The 19,449-nt window shown below is 34.6% G+C and overlaps 1 protein-coding gene across 1 annotated transcript in view; it reads right to left on the minus strand.

Moving 5' to 3' along the window:
- LOC137655617 (ribonucleoprotein PTB-binding 1-like) overlaps positions 1–19,023 on the minus strand; it is a 599,803-nt gene extending 580,780 nt beyond the window's left edge. Inside the window, 1 exon segment of the mRNA XM_068389528.1 lies at positions 18,609–19,023. Coding sequence (XP_068245629.1) covers positions 18,609–18,887 — 279 coding nt within the window. The 5' untranslated portion in view covers positions 18,888–19,023.
- Between the last annotated feature and the right edge of the window lie 426 nt (positions 19,024–19,449).

Here is a 19,449-nt window from a genome sequence, read left to right on the forward strand (position 1 = left end):
GAGAGAGAGAGAGAGAGAGAGAGGAGAGAGAGAGAGCGAGAGAGAGAGAATATTCTAACACGTAAGAAAAAATATTGAACTTGAGCAAGACATATGAGAATGACATATAATAGATGGACATTAAGAATAACAGATTGGGTCCAAAGAGAAAAAGATGGATTGACGAACTAAGAAAATTTACGGTTATAACCTTCCAATGTAAATGTTTAAAAACAATTAAATTTATCGCGTTTCTATTTATTTAATATAATCCAGGACCAAAGTTCTTAAAAAGCCTCAAAAACACAAATAAATTTTATACATATTTAACAGCATTAATAATAGTTAAGTTACCATACAAGATAAATAAATCCTATTCAAATTTCTACAGAATAAAATCCCACAGTAAAACAAAAGAAAAAAATCCAAAGCGAAAATTACGAAAAACATCAATAAAAAGAACTAATAAATAAATATTAAATGAGAATAAATTAACGAATACATCAACAACAACGAAAAGAAAAAAAAACTTGCGCGATGCCTTCCCAACGTAAACAAGCCACAGCCGAGAAGGGTCCGATCCCTGTGTATTTGAAGCCGAACAAAGCAAAATAGAAGCCGACCATGAATATTATGAGAGAGAGAGAGAGAGAGAGAGAGAGAGAGAGAGAGAATGTAACGGGTGTTTAATTAGAGGCAAAGCATAGTACAACGGATATAATACTACGTATAGGCCTATGGAAAAAACCAAGGCAATGGTGAATAGCAGACCACTGAAATCATATCTACTGAGAGAGAGAGAGAGAGAGAGGAGAGAGAGAGAGAGAGAGAGAGAGAGAGAGAGAGAGAGAGAGAGAGAATGTACGGGTGTTTAATTAGAGGCAAAGCATAGTACAACCGGATATGATACTACGTATAGGCCTATGGAAAAAACCAAGGCAATGGTGAATAGCAGACCACTGAAATCATATCTACCGTGAGAGAGAGAGAGAGAGAGAGAGAGGGAGAGGAGAGAGAGAGAGAGAGAGAGAGAGAGAGAGAGAGAGAGAATGTGACGGGTGTTTAATTAGAGGCAAAGCATAGTACAACGGATATAATCTTACTTATAGGCCTATGGAAAAACCAAGGCAATGGTGAATAGCAGACCACTGAAATCATATCTACTGAGAGAGAGAGAGAGAGAGGAGAGAGAGAGAGAGAGAGAGAGAGAGAGAATGTACGGGTGTTTAATTAGAGGCAAAGCATAGTACAACGGATATAATACTACGTATAGGCCTATGGAAAAACCAAGGCAATGGTGAATAGCAGACCACTGAAATCATATCTACTGAGAGAGAGAGAGAGAGAGAGAGAGAGAGAGAGAGAGATTGTTACTCATATACCCAGGAACCAATTAAAATACACTGACAGTCCACAATCTTTTACTAGGCCTATTAAATGCAATATGAACCAAATTCCCAATACAGAACCGTAACTATAAAAAATAATCTGGTTTCTCCTTACTAGCGATACTGTAACCATACCAGACTGTTGCGAGCGGCAGCGAGTAAGAAACTAGGGCCTAGAAACCTGGAGTATATTCTTTAAATAACCTTCATATAATTTTCGAGTCAACAATTACTTTAAATGGGTTGTTGTGCATATTCCAAACTCTCTCTCTCTCTCTCTCCTCTCCGTCTGTTTCCTCATATAATCTTCAAAAGTCACATTTTACTTGAAAAAAAAATTGCTATGCACATTCTAGATCTCTCTCTCTCTACTTATATATATATACTATATATATATATATTATATATATATATATATATAAAATTTCCAGTCACTTTCATTTTAAAAAGATTGCTGTAACTATTCCAAATCTCTCTCTCTCTCTCTCTCTCTCTCTCTCTCTCTCTCTATATATATATATATATATATATATATATATATATATATATATATATATATAATTTCCAGTCACTTTCATTTTAAAAAGATTGCTGTAACTATTCCAAATCTCTCTCTCTCTCTCTCTCTCTCTCTCTCTCTATAGTCATATATATATATATATATATATATATATAATTTCCAGTCACCTTTGAAGACCATTCATATAATTTTCACGTCAACATATACTTTAAATAGCTCTGTGCCTATCCGAAATTCTCTCTCTCTCTCTCTCTCTCTCTCTCTCTCTCTCTCTCTCTCTCTCTCTCTCTCTCCCCGGAAACTCGCCAAAGCTGCCCTACTCCACGAGGTCTACTTTAACCTACACCTTTAAATCTATCGTCGGGGGCTATATTACAAACCCTGTTGCCACCAAACTCGCAGTATGCTCGCTATTTTGTCAGCTTTTGTCCACGGGCCGTGTTTTGCTATCGTATCAAAGCGCAATAAAACTTAAATTAACTCACACTGGAACTGTCGTGTGCAAAAATATCAGACGAGCCATTGGTGTATACAGAATATTAATAGCAGATCGCTGAAACTATGTTTGAGAGAGAGAGAGAGAATGTTCGAGTGTTTCTTCAATTTCAAAGCATAAAAAAAGGAAATAAACATAGGTATAGTCCTACGGAAAAGCAAGTAAAGGTATTAGTGACTACGGAAAAAAACATCACTGAAATTATATTTAAGAGAGAGAGAGAGAGAGAGAGAATGTTCGAGTGTTTCCTCAATTTCATTGCATCATACAAAGTAAATAAACCTAAGTATAGGCCTATAGAAAACCAAGGCAATGGTAAATAACAAATCACTGAAATTATATCTAATATGAGAGAGAGAGAGAGAGAGAGAGAGAGAGAGAGAGAGAGAGAGAGAGAGAGAGAGAGAGAGAGAGAGAGAAAAAAATATTTTTCAGCTATTTTGATAGGCATTAGTTAGCAATTGTGAGTAACCGTAAGACAGCATGTAAATTTCGAGAGAGAGAGAGAGAGAGAGAGAGAGAGAGAGAGAGAGAGAGAGAGAGAGAGAGAGAGATATTCGAGTGTTTCCTCAAATTTAATGTATAACGCAACGGGCATAAACTCCAATAGGTCTATATATCATATGCCATCAAAAGAGAAAAAATAAAAACTCTTACCGCATATCCCTTCACCTAAACGTGTTAGGCCTATACAAACACCTAAACCAACCAGCAGCAACTAGGCCTGTCAAACTTTCACATCACGTGGGTCAGCTCCGGAAATTGTACATTAAGCTTTTATTTCGACAAAAACAAAATTAAATACCCAAATAAAACAGAGACTTCAAAAGTCCTGATGGGATTTGAAATTATATACTTGGTAGCGATCTACCTTATATAATAAAGAGCATGTTTCTGACTATATATATATATATATATATATATATATATATATATATATATATATATACATATATAATAAGAATGAAAGATAAAAGATGAACATTAAAATTAACAGAATAGGTCCCAAGAAATTGCAAAAAGAAGCAGAGGAATGAAAGGAAGACGATGGATTGACGAACCAAGAAAGTTTGAGGGTGTAGACTAGCATTGAAAGACCATAAACAGACGCAAGTGGAAAGACATGTCTGAGGGAATAGTTCTTCAGAGGACTAGTAAAAGCTTTTGATATATATATATATTATATATGTATATATATATATTATATATATATATATATATATGTCTCTATATATACACATATATATAGATCTATATATATACACATATATATAGATCTATATAATATATATATATATATATATATATATATATATATAAACAGCAACTCACTCGGAAAACAACAATCTCCCACAAATTGCCCAAACTAGCGTGTCGTAGTTAGTTTGGAAATGTGTGTGCATATCTATCCAAATATTAAACCATCATTTTTTGACGGGTTGCGTACACTAGTAAAGGAATATTAACGAAATACCCTCCTCGGATTTTCGTTTAACATCCTTATTGTTTCCATCGTCTTTTTTTTTTTTTTTTTTTTTAATATTCGTATTTATTTATCCGCCACAATGACTGTGTCTTTTACGTATGAGTTTAGAGTCCAACAAAATTCAATTTAACCCCACCTCTCGCTGTACTTATAAAACGTAATACTCTCGCTTTGAATGAAATCTCTTGACCATTCAATAAAAACCTTCATTTTCGACGTACGCCTGGAAAAAATCTAATAGATTTCTCAAGTCGTTCAAGAAAAATTTCCCTGAAAAAAAACTTCTATTTCTCGAGGCTAGGAGTACTACAGCTAGTTCCAACTGTATACTGTAGGTATTGTGGTCCCAAAATAAAAACTGTCCTTTTGAAATTGCAACATTTGAGAATCAGGAGATAAGGTTAAACTGACTCTGTGAAATTCATGATGATTTTGTATGTGAAAAATGTCGTTTATGAAGATTATAGTGTTATTTTTGTTGTTTTTATTATTACGTATGATGAAATTACATAAGAATGAATAAATTAAAGTATTTACATTAATTTTTTTTCAAAATCTCGATATAAAACATCTAGAAATAACATTAAAAACGTTTTTCTATACAATTTAAAAGAAACATTAATTGTAAAATAATAATTAATAATATAAAAAATTAATAACCAGTACAAATTAAAATCAATGGAAAAAATTAACTGACGCCAAAACCAAGAACGATTTGAAGTTCTCTGGCATCCTGACTTCACTGCAGGACGAAGTCCTCAGACATATCCTTATTCATGCCTGGGGTTTGGCTAGTTTTCATCAAGGCCATTCTATTGGCCTTGGTTTTCATCACTACGCTAGCCACTGCGAATTGCTGATAGTTAGAGACTTTAGTCTTATCGCTCACGACAAACCAACCTAGTATGTATGACCTTGGCTAATACAGCTTTTCTGATCATGGCGATACACAAACCCTTTCACCACCGTAAAGATACCCCCCCCCCAAAAAAAAAAAAAAAACTCTCAGGGACAAACATTGGTGAAATAAGTTTATGTAGAAAAAATCTCTTCACCAAAGTTATTGAACATAATTAAATCAAATTTGAAATTGAATCATAAAGAGAAGGTTTATTAGCTAACATAATTAAAACAAATCTTTTCTGGAACAATACCAGAAGGGACAGAGATAGCCAACAGCTCTCTCTCTCTCTCTCTCTCTCTCTCTCTCTTTACGAATGGAAACTTATTGTTTCCATCTCTCTCTCTCTCTCTCTGTGTTTCACCTTTACAAATGACGACATTAATGATGTTTTATACATATCCTTTGATGTCTGTGCATACGTATTTTTCCTTCTCTCCTTTAGAACAAACATTCTCTCTCTCTCTCTCTCTCTCTCTCTCTCTCTCTCTCTCTCTCTCTCTCTCTCTCTCCACACGAACTTGATCTGACAAATCACATTCAATTCCGAACCCTAAGCTAACATCACTTTTAACGAACATATCAAATAATGACGGATTTCACACAGCGAAGGCCTTCGAGAGGCAATTCTCAATCATACCTTACATACTGCATACAGTATGCAGATAAGCACAAATAACGGTAATCTGAAGGACTAAGCTAAATGTTTTTTTTTCTTTGAAAATCACACCCAACTCAATTCTGCAAAAAAAAAAAAAAAAAAAAAAAAAAAAAAAAAAAAAGATATGAAGGGTTGACAAGCCATTACCCATAAACACAAATATAAGGAAGTAAGTAAAATTGTACAATAATACCTTTATTACGTTATGTACAAAACCAAATATTTGAAAAGTCACTAACATATATATATATATATATATATATATATATATATATATATATATATATATATATATATATATATATATACATATATATATATATATATATACATATATATACACACGATATATATATATATATATATATATATATATATATATATATATATACATATATATATATATATATCAATAAAAGTGATTACCAATATAAGGCAAAGAAAAAAACTAAGAGAAAATTTGTACAATAAGAACATTGCGTTCTGTACCAACACCAAAAATTTGAAGTCACTAACCACAAATGTAATATATTGATATAACGATTAAACGGATATTAATAACGTTAGCTATAATTGATCGAACAGCTGTCTTCGTTAATTCCGGTACGAGTCACAGGAAACTAAAGCGAAGCCGTTGACAACGCTGCCTGAGCTTGTAAGGGAAGCCGTTGACAACGCTGCTTGTAAAACGAAATTACTGAGCTTGTAAACATATGATCAAAAGCCATTTTATTAAGTCCGCGAAGTGCTTTACAAGCGCAGTGACTTTGTTTTCCTAACAATGTTACAAACAGTTTCTCGTTACTTGCTACAATGTACAGCTGGCTTCGTTAATTCCGGTACACTGACGTCTCCATAACTTCCCGTGAAATGTACCGGAATTGATGAAGCCAACTGTACAACTGTCAGAAATCGCTTAAAGCTTCTGCTATGATAAGTGTACAAGATGGCTTCATTAATATATATATATATATATATATATATATATATATATATATATATATAAATATATATATATATATGAGAGAGAGAGAGAGAGAGAGAGAGAGAGAGAGAGAGAGAGAGAGAGAGAGAGAGAGACAGCGGACCCACGGATGGAAGGACAGACCAGCTGATCGACATAGGCCTAATTTTGGAAATCAAAACTGGGCAAATTAATTCAAGTCTTTTGAACGAAAGAGTAAAGTAATCATACTATTTTCTTAATCAAAAAAATCGTAATCAAGAATAAGAAGGTGGCCACACGCACATGGGAATCCTGGTAAAAACTAATATCTTCTTTCCGAGTTAGTTTTACCACAGATAACTCCGTTTCTTACCGAGTTTATCAAAAGTAATTTTCTCGTCCCAGACGGGCGACCAATGAGACTTTTTAAAAGAAAAAACATAACACAAAAACACAAAGCTCGCAACATAAATGTTTCTCAAACATTTGTTCCCTCAAACATTTTTCTTTTACCCCTTTTTTTATGTCTGGCTTAGTTATGAGGTACAGTTGGCCTCACTAATTCCAGTACACTGACGTCACTTTTATCCTTTTTTAATGTCTGGCTTAGTTATGAGGTACAGTTGGCCTCACTAATTCCAGTACACTGACGTCACTTTTATCCTTTTTTATGTCTGGCTTAGTTATGAGGTACAGTTGGCCTCACTAATTCCAGTACACTGACGTCACTTTTACCCTTTTTTAGGTCTGGCTTAGTTATGAGGTACAGTTGGCCTCGCTAACTCCAGTACACTGACGTCTCCTTAACTTCCCATGAAGTGTACCGGAATTAATGAAGCCAACTGTACGTTACGGTCTGCCTTTTCAATCGCTGCAGAATAAATTCTCTCTTCGTGCAAGGCAATCGTAAACAAACGTATGAACGAACATGTCAGCGGAAGACGTACATGAACAAGATATTCAATTTATCTTATTTACATAAAGCGGAGTATACACGGTCGTACCCGGTTGTCGAACAGTTCGTCAAACGGTTCGAAGGGGGTGGAGTCAGCCATAAATGCACAAGGTTTGTGGGCAATGAAGCCCCGCCCACAAAATTCAGGTGAGAATAGAATTTCTTCGAACGTGTTCGACAACCAAATACCCCGTTCACACGTTCGAACATCACTTCAAACTTTCGTCTGTCGAACCTCGTTAACTCGCTTTAACGGTGCATTCACTAGAACGTTCTCTGTTTTTTCTCTATCACATGACTTTACACACACACTCACATATATATATATATATATATATATATATATATATATATATATATATATATATATATATATATATGTATATATATATATATATATATATATATATATATATATATATATATATATATACATAGTCATTAACAATAGCTAAAATAATCTCCCCAACCCTAAATGTACATCTTTTCTATTTTTGCAATATTTGTTATTTGTTCTTCAAGCAAACCAAAAATCATTAGTACAAATTTTAGACGGATCAATTTCTTTATATTCAAATAGACCTAACTGCAAACATCACATTGTTGCTTTCAAAATTGGAATCAATAAAAAAAAATCGACAAACGATTTCTCGTATGGCCAATTTCACGTTTATCCTAAACGGATGCTAAGTTGGATAATAAATGGATAATATGCAGGATACCCCTTTTCCTTTAGGGTGGGACCTAGATCGCCAGGTGTTGGCCTTCCGGTTTTCGGCCCAATCCAGAAATTTAGCCCAACTTCTGGACTGGGCTACAAGCCACTGCCCATATCGTCTGTGACGCCACACACGGCCAAGATCTACAGAATATTATCATGACTTTCTAAGCTACAACCCTAGTTGGAAAAGCAGGATGCTATAAGCCCAAGGGCTCCAACAAGGAAAATAGCTTGTTTTACATCTTGCACACCATACTATTATTATTACTAAGCTACAATCTTAGTTGGAAAAGCAGGATGCTATAAGCCTAAGGGCTCCAACAAGGAAAATAGCTTGCTTTACATCTAGCACACCATACTATTATTATTACTAAGCTATAATCTTAGTTGGAAAGCAGGATGCTATAAGCCTAAGGGCTCCAACAAGGAAAATAGCTTGCTTTACATCTAGCACACCATACTATTATTATTACTAAGCTATAATCTTAGTTGGAAAGCAGGATGCTATAAGCCTAAGGGCTCCAACAAGGAAAATAGCTTGCTTTACATCTAGCACACCATACTATTATTATTACTAAGCTATAATCTTAGTTGGAAAGCAGGATGCTATAAGCCTAAGGGCTCCAACAAGGAAAATAGCTTGCTTTACATCTAGCACACCATACTATTATTATTACTAAGCTATAATCTTAGTTAGAAAAGCAGGATGCTATAAGCCTAAGGGCTCCAACAAGGAAAATAGCTTGCTTTACATTTTGCACACCATACTATTATTACTAACTAAGCTACAATCTTAGTTGGAAAAGCAGGATGCTATAAGCCTAAGGGCTCCAACAAGGAAAATAGCTTGCTTTACATCTAGCACACCATACTATTATTATTATTACTAAGCTATAATCTTAGTTAGAAAAGCAGGATGCTATAAGCCTAAGGGCTCCAACAAGGAAAATAGCTTGCTTTACATCCTGCACACCATACTATTATTATTACTAAGCTATAATCTTAGTTAGAAAAGCAGGATGCTATAAGCCTAAGGGCTCCAACAAGGAAAATAGCTTGCTTTACATTTTGCACACCATACTATTATTACTAACTAAGCTACAATCTTAGTTGGAAAAGCAGGATGCTATAAGCCTAAGGGCTCCAACAAGGAAAATAGCTTGCTTTACATCTAGCACACCATACTATTATTATTATTACTAAGCTATAATCTTAGTTAGAAAAGCAGGATGCTATAAGCCTAAGGGCTCCAACAAGGAAAATAGCTTGCTTTACATCCTGCACACCATACTATTATTATTACTAAGCTATAATCTTAGTTAGAAAAGCAGGATGCTATAAGCCTAAGGGCTCCAACAAGGAAAATAGCTTGCTTTACATCTAGCACACCATACTATTATTATTATTACTAAGCTACAATCTTAGTTAGAAAAGCAGGATGCTATAAGCCTAAGGGCTCCAACAAGGAAAATAGCTTGCTTTACATCTAGCACACCATACTATTATTATTATTACTAAGCTATAATCTTAGTTAGAAAAGCAGGATGCTATAAGCCTAAGGGCTCCAACAAGGAAAATAGCTTGCTTTACATCCTGCACACCATACTATTATTATTACTAAGCTATAATCTTAGTTAGAAAAGCAGGATGCTATAAGCCTAAGGGCTCCAACAAGGAAAATAGCTTGCTTTACATTTTGCACACCATACTATTATTATTACTAAGCTATAATCTTAGTTAGAAAAGCAGGATGCTATAAGCCTAAGGGCTCCAACAAGGAAAATAGCTTGCTTTACATTTTGCACACCATACTATTATTATTATTACTAAGCTACAATCTTAGTTAGAAAAGCAGGATGCTATAAGCCTAAGGGCTCCAACAAGGAAAATAGCTTGCTTTACATTTTGCACACCATACTATTATTACTAACTAAGCTACAATCTTAGTTGGAAAAGCAGGATGCTATAAGCCTAAGGGCTCCAACAAGGAAAATAGCTTGCTTTACATCTTGCACACCATACTATTATTATTATTACTAAGCTACAATCTTAGTTAGAAAAGCAGGATGCTATAAGCCTAAGGGCTCCAACAAGGAAAATAGCTTGCTTTACATCTAGCACACCATACTATTATTATTACTAAGCTATAATCTTAGTTGGAAAAGCAGGATGCTATAAGCCTAAAGGCTCCAACAAGGAAAATAGCTTGCTTTACATCTTGCACACCATACTATTATTATTACTAACTAAGCTACAATCTTAGTTGGAAAAGCCGGATGCTATAAGCCTAAGGGCTCCAACAAGGAAAATAGCTTGCTTTACATCTTGCACACCATATTTTTATCATTATTATTATCTAAGCTACAACCCTAGTTGGAAACGCAGGATGCTATAAGCCTAAGTGCTCCCACAAGGAAAATAGCTTGCTTTACATCTTGCACACCATACTATTATTATTACTAAGCTACAATCTTAGTTGGAAAAGCAGGATGCTATAAGCCCAGGGGCTACAACAGGGAAAATAGATCGCTTTAAATCTTGCACACCATATTTTTATCATTATTACTATCTAAGCTACAACCCTAGTTGGAAAAGCAGGATGCTATAAGCCTAAGGGCTCCAACAAGGAAAATAGCTTGCTATAAATCTTGCACATCATATTAATTTCATCATTATTACTATCTAAGCTACAACCCTAGTGAAAAAGCAGGATGCTATAAGCCCAGGGGCTCCAACAGGGAAAATAGCCCAGCGAGGACAGGAAACGAGGAAAAATAGAATTTTCAAGAAGGGTAACATTAAAATAATTATCTCTTACATAAACTACAAAAACTTTAACAAAACAAGAGGAAGAGAAGCAAGACAGAACAGCGTGCCCGAGTGTACTCTCAAGCAAGAAATAGTCGACATTACATACTTCATATATGAAATATCACGGCCATTTAAGCTACACTAAAAGGAACCAACACTTCATAGCCTTCCACACAGGCCATAAATAAACTTCATTTAACCATTTGCATCAGTAATAACAGACATTAAGTTGACTTCATACCTCTTCAATAAATCAGAATACATATCAGGAGTGACGCATTAAAGCAATTTTGCATCTCATAAAGAAACTATAGTCATTTTTTTTAGTGAGGCAGATTTGCACCGACTCGCAGCGGTGCCCTTTTAGCTCGGAATAGTTTCCTGATCGCTGATTGGTTGAACAAGGTAATTCTAACCAATCAGCGTTCAGGAAACTTTTCCGAGCTAAAAGGACACCCCTGCGCAAATCTGCCCCACTAAAAAAAAAATTGACCATAGAACGGGTACTCGGTAGAGCGCATACCTTCGCCTATAACATATTGTATATAAACATGCTATTAATTATGCACACTTGACACTAGTTTCATACAAATCAGATAAACATTGACCACGATATGGCAAGAAAACGTTTTTTTTTTTTTTTTACCTTGGCGTGACATTGGCCTAATTCCTTTCCTCACTGGGCTATTCTTCCATGTTGAAGCCCTTGATCTTATAGCATCTTGCTCTTCCAACTAGGGTTGTAGCTTAGCTATACTCAATTTTTTTTAATGAGGTGCATTTGCACCGACTCGCAGCGGTGCCCTTTTAGCTCGGTAAAGTTTATTTCCTGCTAATTGGTTAGAATGATGTTGTCCAACCAATAAGCGATCAGGAAACTTTTCCGAGCTAAAAGGGTACCCCTGCGAGTCGGTGTAAATCTGCCTCACTAAAAAGAATTGACTATAGACCGTGGCTCCAATAATGCTTCTTACGCCGACTTTAGACAATACTCTATCCATAACGATAATCGAAGCATTGGATAAGGAAAAAGAACTTGAATTGTTCGATGAATTTAAAGAGTGGCGAGCAAGGGTAAGTTAATTTGTTCTCTTCATTTATTTATTTATTTCCTTTCCTCACTGGACTATTTTTCCCTGTTGGAGCCCCTGGGCTTATAGCATCTTGCTTTTCCAACTAGGGTTGTAGCTTGGATAGTAATAATAATAATAATAACATGGACTTCCTTATTTCCTTTCCTCACTGGGCTATTTTTCCCTGTTGGAGCCCCTGGGCTTATAGCATCTTGTTTTTCCAACTAGGGTTGTAGCTTGGATAGTAATAATAATAACATGGACGAATAAATTTCTAGAGGAGACATCCCTTCTGGAGGTTTGATTCAAAGATATATATGTAAAGCACAAATAATTATTCCTTGGTTTGACCACAAACATGAACAGTTCATAACGAAAATTAATTTATTGTAACAAAACAAAGGACGGTAGGAGTTATTATGACAGCACAAAGTCGCTATCGTGAACAAGTGATTCTGTGAGACACTATTTTTAAAATAACGATACTGTTCATTTTATTTTTATAACCATATAATTAATATAGTATTAAAACGCATTTCAAACACGAATTTAACTTTGTACAAAATCTCTAAATCATTTAGATTTCTATATAAATGCATAAATAAATTATCAATCATTGACAAGGGATATTCACTTACTTTTATATACTACAGAAATCCCACTACATATATATATATATATATATATATATATATATATATATATATATTATTACTATCCAAGCTACAACCCTAGTTGGAAAAGCAAGATGCTATAAGCCCAGGGGCTCCAACAGGGAAAAATAGCCCAGTGAGGAAAGGAAATAAGGAAATAAATAAATAAATAAATGTTCAAGCTACTTCCCAAGGTTTCGATAAACCTTATATAGGCCTGATAAGATTTACAACCTTCTGTCAGATAAAACAAAAACACACACACAAAAAGGCCACTTAGATATGCTTATCAAAACGCAACCCGGGATTCGATTCCCTCAATGCCGCTCACCGTCAACGGCTGTTATAGCACTTAGCAACCAAAGGAGTCACAACCCTCTATTTAACAATTCCACGCCATGGCAAACACTTTCTCTCTCTCTCTCTCTCTCCACGAGTAAGCTTACCACTATATACCATGACCTTGAAGAAGTACAATATAGTCTAAACATCATTACAGGAAGATCATTGACATTTCAAACACCGGATACTTTAAACGATTTCAAGTACACACATCTTCCTAAGACTTCGACTTTCTCACTATTCTTTCGCCTATTTTTATTCAGTTAAAAAAGTATAAGAACTATTTTCAAATAACATATACTTTACACTACTTTAAGGATAAGTAAAACAAAATTAATCTACTATAACATAAGTATCATGTTATCCGAGTAGCCAGGCAATATATTTAGCGTATCATATAAGTTATCGTGTTACCTAAATACCTTAGCAATATCTTTACCGTATTATATCAAAAGTATCATGTTATCTCAGTAGTTTGGCAATATCTTTATCGTGCTTACTCTACAGAACCTACTAAACTCCTATGTAATAAGAAAACTAGGCCTATAAGCATATGAAATAAGAAAACTAGGCCTATAAGCATATGAAATAAGAAAACTAGGCCTATAAGCATATGAAATAAGAAAACTAGGCCTATAAGCGTTGAAATAAGAAGACTAGGCCTATAAGCACACAATAGAAAAACCAGTTTAGCAACAATTATGTTCTATTTCTTTACGGTGAATCAATCAACAACAAAATTGGGTCACCGTGATGGTAATAAATAAAATACAAAAGTAAGTAATAACACCTTTAAACAACATAAATAAAACTGACGCAGTAAGGCGCAAACGAACACATACAATATATGTGGGTGTCGATAACTCACAGCTCGGAGCGTGGCCAGTGTTTGAACAAGAACAACGGCTGCACCGATCTAATCAGTTGGGCAATATTTCATGCCATGAATACACAACTGCTATATATATATATATATATATATATATATATATATATATATATATATATATATATATATAATATATATATATATATATCAAATAAAAGAAATGACATCTTGACACACCAGAATTTTAAAAAAAGAAGAAAGTGACCAGCAATTAATAAGGACTCCAACAGGGAAAATAGCCCAGTGAGGAAAGGAAATAAGGAAAAACTACAAGTAGTTTTAGAACAATGATATTAAAATAAGTTTTGTGTACTTATAAGAATAGGAAAACGACTTAAAATATTATTTTCCACATCGTAATTAGGACATAGTATCGCCATATATATATATATATATATATATATATATATATATATATATATATATATATATATACATTATATATGTGTATGCGATCCGCCAAAATGACTAATTATTTGACTAGGCCTACTAGCTCTCCCAAGTGTAGTGCTCAGCTTGACCGGAAAGAAATTTACACTGACACATACATACACATATATAGTTTATATATGACATATTTGTTTTTGACATTATTTTTTATAAAATGATTTATTGTTAATTTGTTCTCTTCAATTATTTATTTCCTTTCCTCACTGGGCTATTTTTCCCTATTGGAGCCCCTGGGCTTAAAGCATCATGCTTTTCCAATTAGGGTTGTAGCTTGGATAGTAATAATAATAATAATAGCCACACACTTGCTCTTCAAGAGATAGAAGTGTTTGTCTCTCCATGTACCCAAATCACTTAACGAACAAACATCAATATGACATCTACCACCCTAAAGATTACGAACCTTAACAAAATAAGTATACAGTATATATACATCCACACAGAGTATACACAGCATACACACCATAAAGACCCTGTCAGCTCGTTCGCCAGACAGTTTAAAAGCCGAGAGAGAGAGAGACGAGAACGCCATTTGTTACGAAGGGCTTCGGCTGCTTCTTCCAGTTGCGAGAGGCCAGATATTAACAAAGTTTTGACACGAGCAATGCCTGTCGCAACTTCGTTCCCCCTGTGCCTTTATTGCCCGCAACTTACACGCCCAGGCGTCCGCTCGACTGCCGAACTTATCTGGCTAACCGACGTGAAAGAGCAGAGGAGGAGGAATGAGGAGGAGGTTTCAAAGACAGAATTTACTGTCAATAATAAAAACCTGTCTGGTGGCACAAGACTAAAATCTATAAGAACACACACACACATATATGTATATATATATATATATATATATATATATATATATATATATATATATATAACATCCGTTGCTAGTCCACTGCTGGACAAAGGCCTCACACCTTCCGCTCCAGTTTGTTGGTGATCTTTCTATGCCAGTCTATACCTGCAAAACTGTCTTAGCTCGTCAATCCAACGTCTTTTTTTTCCTCCCCTGATTCGTTTGCAATCTCTAGGGACCCATTCTGCTATTCTTAACGTCTACCTATTATACCTCATTTCTTTTTCTTAGATCTTACTTGAATATCCTCTATTTTAATCTGCTATCATATCCATGTTGCATTTTTACTTTCACTAATAAAAATACTAATTGCTATAGTTACCCCAATCACCTACTAAAAATTTGACTAGGGTTGTTGTGGCCTGATTGGTAACGTCTCTGTCTGGTGTTGGCCAGACGGAGGTTCGAGTCCCGCTCAGACTCGTTAGTGCCATTAGTGTCTGCAACCTTACCCTTCTTGTGAGCTAAGGTTATGCGTTTGGGGGAGCCTATAGGTCTATCTGCTGAGTCATCAGCAGCCACTGCCTGGCCATCCTTGGTCCTAGCTTGAGTGGAGAGGAGGCTTGGGCGCTGATCATATAGGCTAATATATGGTCAGTCTCTAGGGCATTGTCCTGATTGCTAGGGCAATGTCACTGTCCCTTGCCTCTGCCATTCATGAGCGACCTTTAAAACCTTTAATATTTAACATCGGTGGCTTCGGAGCTAATGGCTAAGGTAGGCCTACTACATTTAACCTGCAGTATGAGAAAAAGTTGAACAAACGCATTTAAAGTAAACGTGAAATTTTCATGTATTTATCCTCTTATTTTCACGTGTTTACAGAAAAAATATGAAAAAAACTTATTTCAATACTATTGTTCCTAAACTTCTTGTAGCTTTTCTTTTCCTCACTTGCCTATTCAAGTAGGCATACATTTAACCTGCAGTAAGATGAGAAAAAACTGAACAAACGCATTTAAAGTAAACGTAAAATTATTTTCATGCGTTTACAGTTCAAATATGAAAAAACTCATTTTAATATTGTTCTTAAACTTCTTGTAGTTTTTCCTTATTTCCTTTCCTCAATGGGCTATTTTCCCTGTTGGAGTCCTTGGGCTTATAGCATCCTGCTTTTCCAAGTCGGGTTGTAGCTTAACAAGTAATAATAATAATAGTAGAATAAACTACAAAAGGAACGAGACGCCACATTTAAAGAAGCCATCTTGTTCACCATTTCTCATATCGCTTATTTCCTTATTCCGTTTCCTCACGAGGCTATTTTTCCCTATTGTAGCCCTTGGGCTTATAACAACCTGCTTTTTTAAACTAGGGTTGTAGCTTAGCTAGCAATAATAATAATAATAATGATGATAATAATAACAGAGTAGAGTTTTTCATAGCGTTCAATTTAGGATGATTTCGTGTTAATATTAACGATATTTTCTTTTAAAATTATCATAAATCTACACGCGAATCAAGGTCCTTTAAATTGAAAATGCATAAAATATAAAATCAAGAATTATTAGCAAAACAAACAAAATTAAAGAGGTAAACTTTTTTTTAATAAATTGTAAATAAGGTTTTCATGGCAGAGTAACCATGCAAAACAGTACATAATATATACAGTGTATATATATATATATATATATATATATATATATATATATATATATATATATATATATATATATATATATAAACAACTCACAAGAAAGGTGTAAATTTAAAATACACCGTCATAAGGAGCTTCGTGAGATTATACAAGGCCAACAACAGGAAAGAAGGACTCCATACTAAAGGACAACCACCTCCCTTCCCCCCCATTCACACATACCCTACGTCCCCACGCAGACAAGAAACCCTCCCTTGCCTCCCCCCAAACAATCCCCCCCCTCCCCTACCCCCTCCCGGTTGCGCCACTACACTGCACACAACCTTCCACCACACACCATTTATAACAAAGGAATTCTACCAAGTAAAAATCGACATTCTGTAATACCAGAACTAAATGTATTTTACGTTTCAATGTCCTGAAATAATGTATATATCAAATACAGATAAGAGAAACTGTATAAATTACTTTTTAAAAATCATTATGAACCTTATTTCCTTTCCTCATTGGGCTATTTTTCCCTGTTGGAGCCCCTGGGCTTATATCATCTTGCTTTTCCAACTAGGGTTGTAGCTTGGATAGTAATAATAATAATGATAATAACCAGTAAATCCAGACTAAATGAATCATGATAATTACCAGGTATAATGTCAACATATCAATATGGCTAATGATATTCATGAAATATTCAAAACAAATATTCATGAGTTTGTCTAACCTTGCACAACAAATAAAACGTCATAAAACAGCTCGAAACATTTCAGGAAACAGACTAGAACCACGAACTTAAATAAAATACATTAATGAAAATTAAATTTTTATATAGCAATTAATTTGTTAAATTTATATGACTGATGAGAATAACTACCCTTAAAGCACCACGGGTCTAATATATATATATATATATATATATATATATATATATATATATATATATATATATATATGTATGTATATATATATATATATATATATATATATATATATATATGTATGTATATATATATATATATATATATATATATATATATATATATATATATATATATATATATATATATAAATGAATTCAGAAATAAAAACTTTTCAGACTTCACCACAATATAAATGAAAATATCTTTGGCTCATCACACGAAATAAATATTCAGTTGTAATTTAACGAAATTTAGAATGACGCAACTATATTTAATAGGAAATTAAACGCCTAACGGTCAAAATTTCTAGCGTAGGAACACAGTTTAGGCATATATTTATAAGGGTCAAGATCTTAAGGACTAGGATAGGAAATAGTGCTTAAATGATAAATTAATTATCATAAGGTCTAAACAACTGTTACGTAATGCTGAATCGATTATTATTATTATTACTATCCAAGCTACAACCCTAGTTGGAAAAGCAAGATGCTATAAGCCCAGGGGCTCCAACAGGGAAAAATAGCCCAGTGAGGAAAGGAAATAAGGAAATAAATAAATGAAGAGAACAAATTAACAATAAATCATTCTAAAAACAGTAACAACATCAAAACAGACATGTCATATATAAACTATTAACATAAAAAACAAATATGTCATAAATAAACTATAAAAGACTCATGTCCGCCTGGTCAACAATAAAACATTTGCTCCAACTTTGAACTTTTGAAGTTCTACTGTAAGAAATAACGGAAATTTAATGATAAACTAAATAACTGCCAAATCTATAATAGAATTTATAAGGATCTTAAGGACTAGGATAGGAAATAGTGCTTAATTGATAAATTAATTATCATAACAAGGTTTAAACAACTGTTACGTAATGCTGAATCAATTACATGTAAGAAATAACGGAAAATTAATATGATTTATTATACCAAACTAAATAACTGCCAAATCTATAATAGAATCCTAAGGTTACCTCTTCAGTAGCGTCCCTGGGAAGGTGCCTGACGATGAGATAACGCCCGTTGTGGAACTGCCTCTTCAGTTCGTAGATCCTCCTCTTGATGACCTCCTCCTCGTCCACATCCCAATTATTTTCGGAGGCCGGCGAGGTAGAACTCGAGGCGGAGGCCGAAGCTTCGGCAGGCCAAAAGTTATTGGCTCCGGTAGAGACGGACACTAAAGGATAATTCGCAAAGATGGGCATGTTGCTGCCCAATTGGGTATTGAACGCATCTGTAGAACTCGCTGCCATGTCGGACACTTTACGCCAAATCACGATTTATGAAACCTTTAATTTAGAAAAAAAAAATTTAATCACTAATTTACTCTGCACAAACAACCACGCTCTTGCAGACGAAGCGAGAGAGCGAACGGACTACACTGAACGCTGTCACGATACATACTAACTCGTGGAGTCTCGTCCAACCCCATCGAGACGTTTGAAACAGGGTTGCCAGTTTGGCCTTTTTTTTAGGCCAAAAAACCCTCAAATTTGGATCTTTTTTTATTGGGTGGCCTCTAGTAACATGAAAAATGGCGAACCTTAAATACCATTATTTTACCCTTTTAAAGCTTCTGTTGATAAGAAGTTGGCCTTTTCTCATTTAGGGTTGTAGCTTAGCAAGTAATGATAATACTAATAGAAAACCTGGCAACCCTGGTTTGAAACACTAGTCACCTGTTTTTGAAACGCGGCTTCCCATTGGCGCAGCCGGTTGACTAGTCGAATCTAGCGGCCAATCACGGCGACGCTATCACAGCGAGCAGATTCATTCAAAGCGTCTACTGGCAGGAGTCGCTTGTCGTTACCGCGC

Source organism: Palaemon carinicauda, chromosome 16 (genome assembly GCF_036898095.1).
Source record: "Palaemon carinicauda isolate YSFRI2023 chromosome 16, ASM3689809v2, whole genome shotgun sequence".
NCBI lineage: Eukaryota > Metazoa > Arthropoda > Malacostraca > Decapoda > Palaemonidae > Palaemon > Palaemon carinicauda.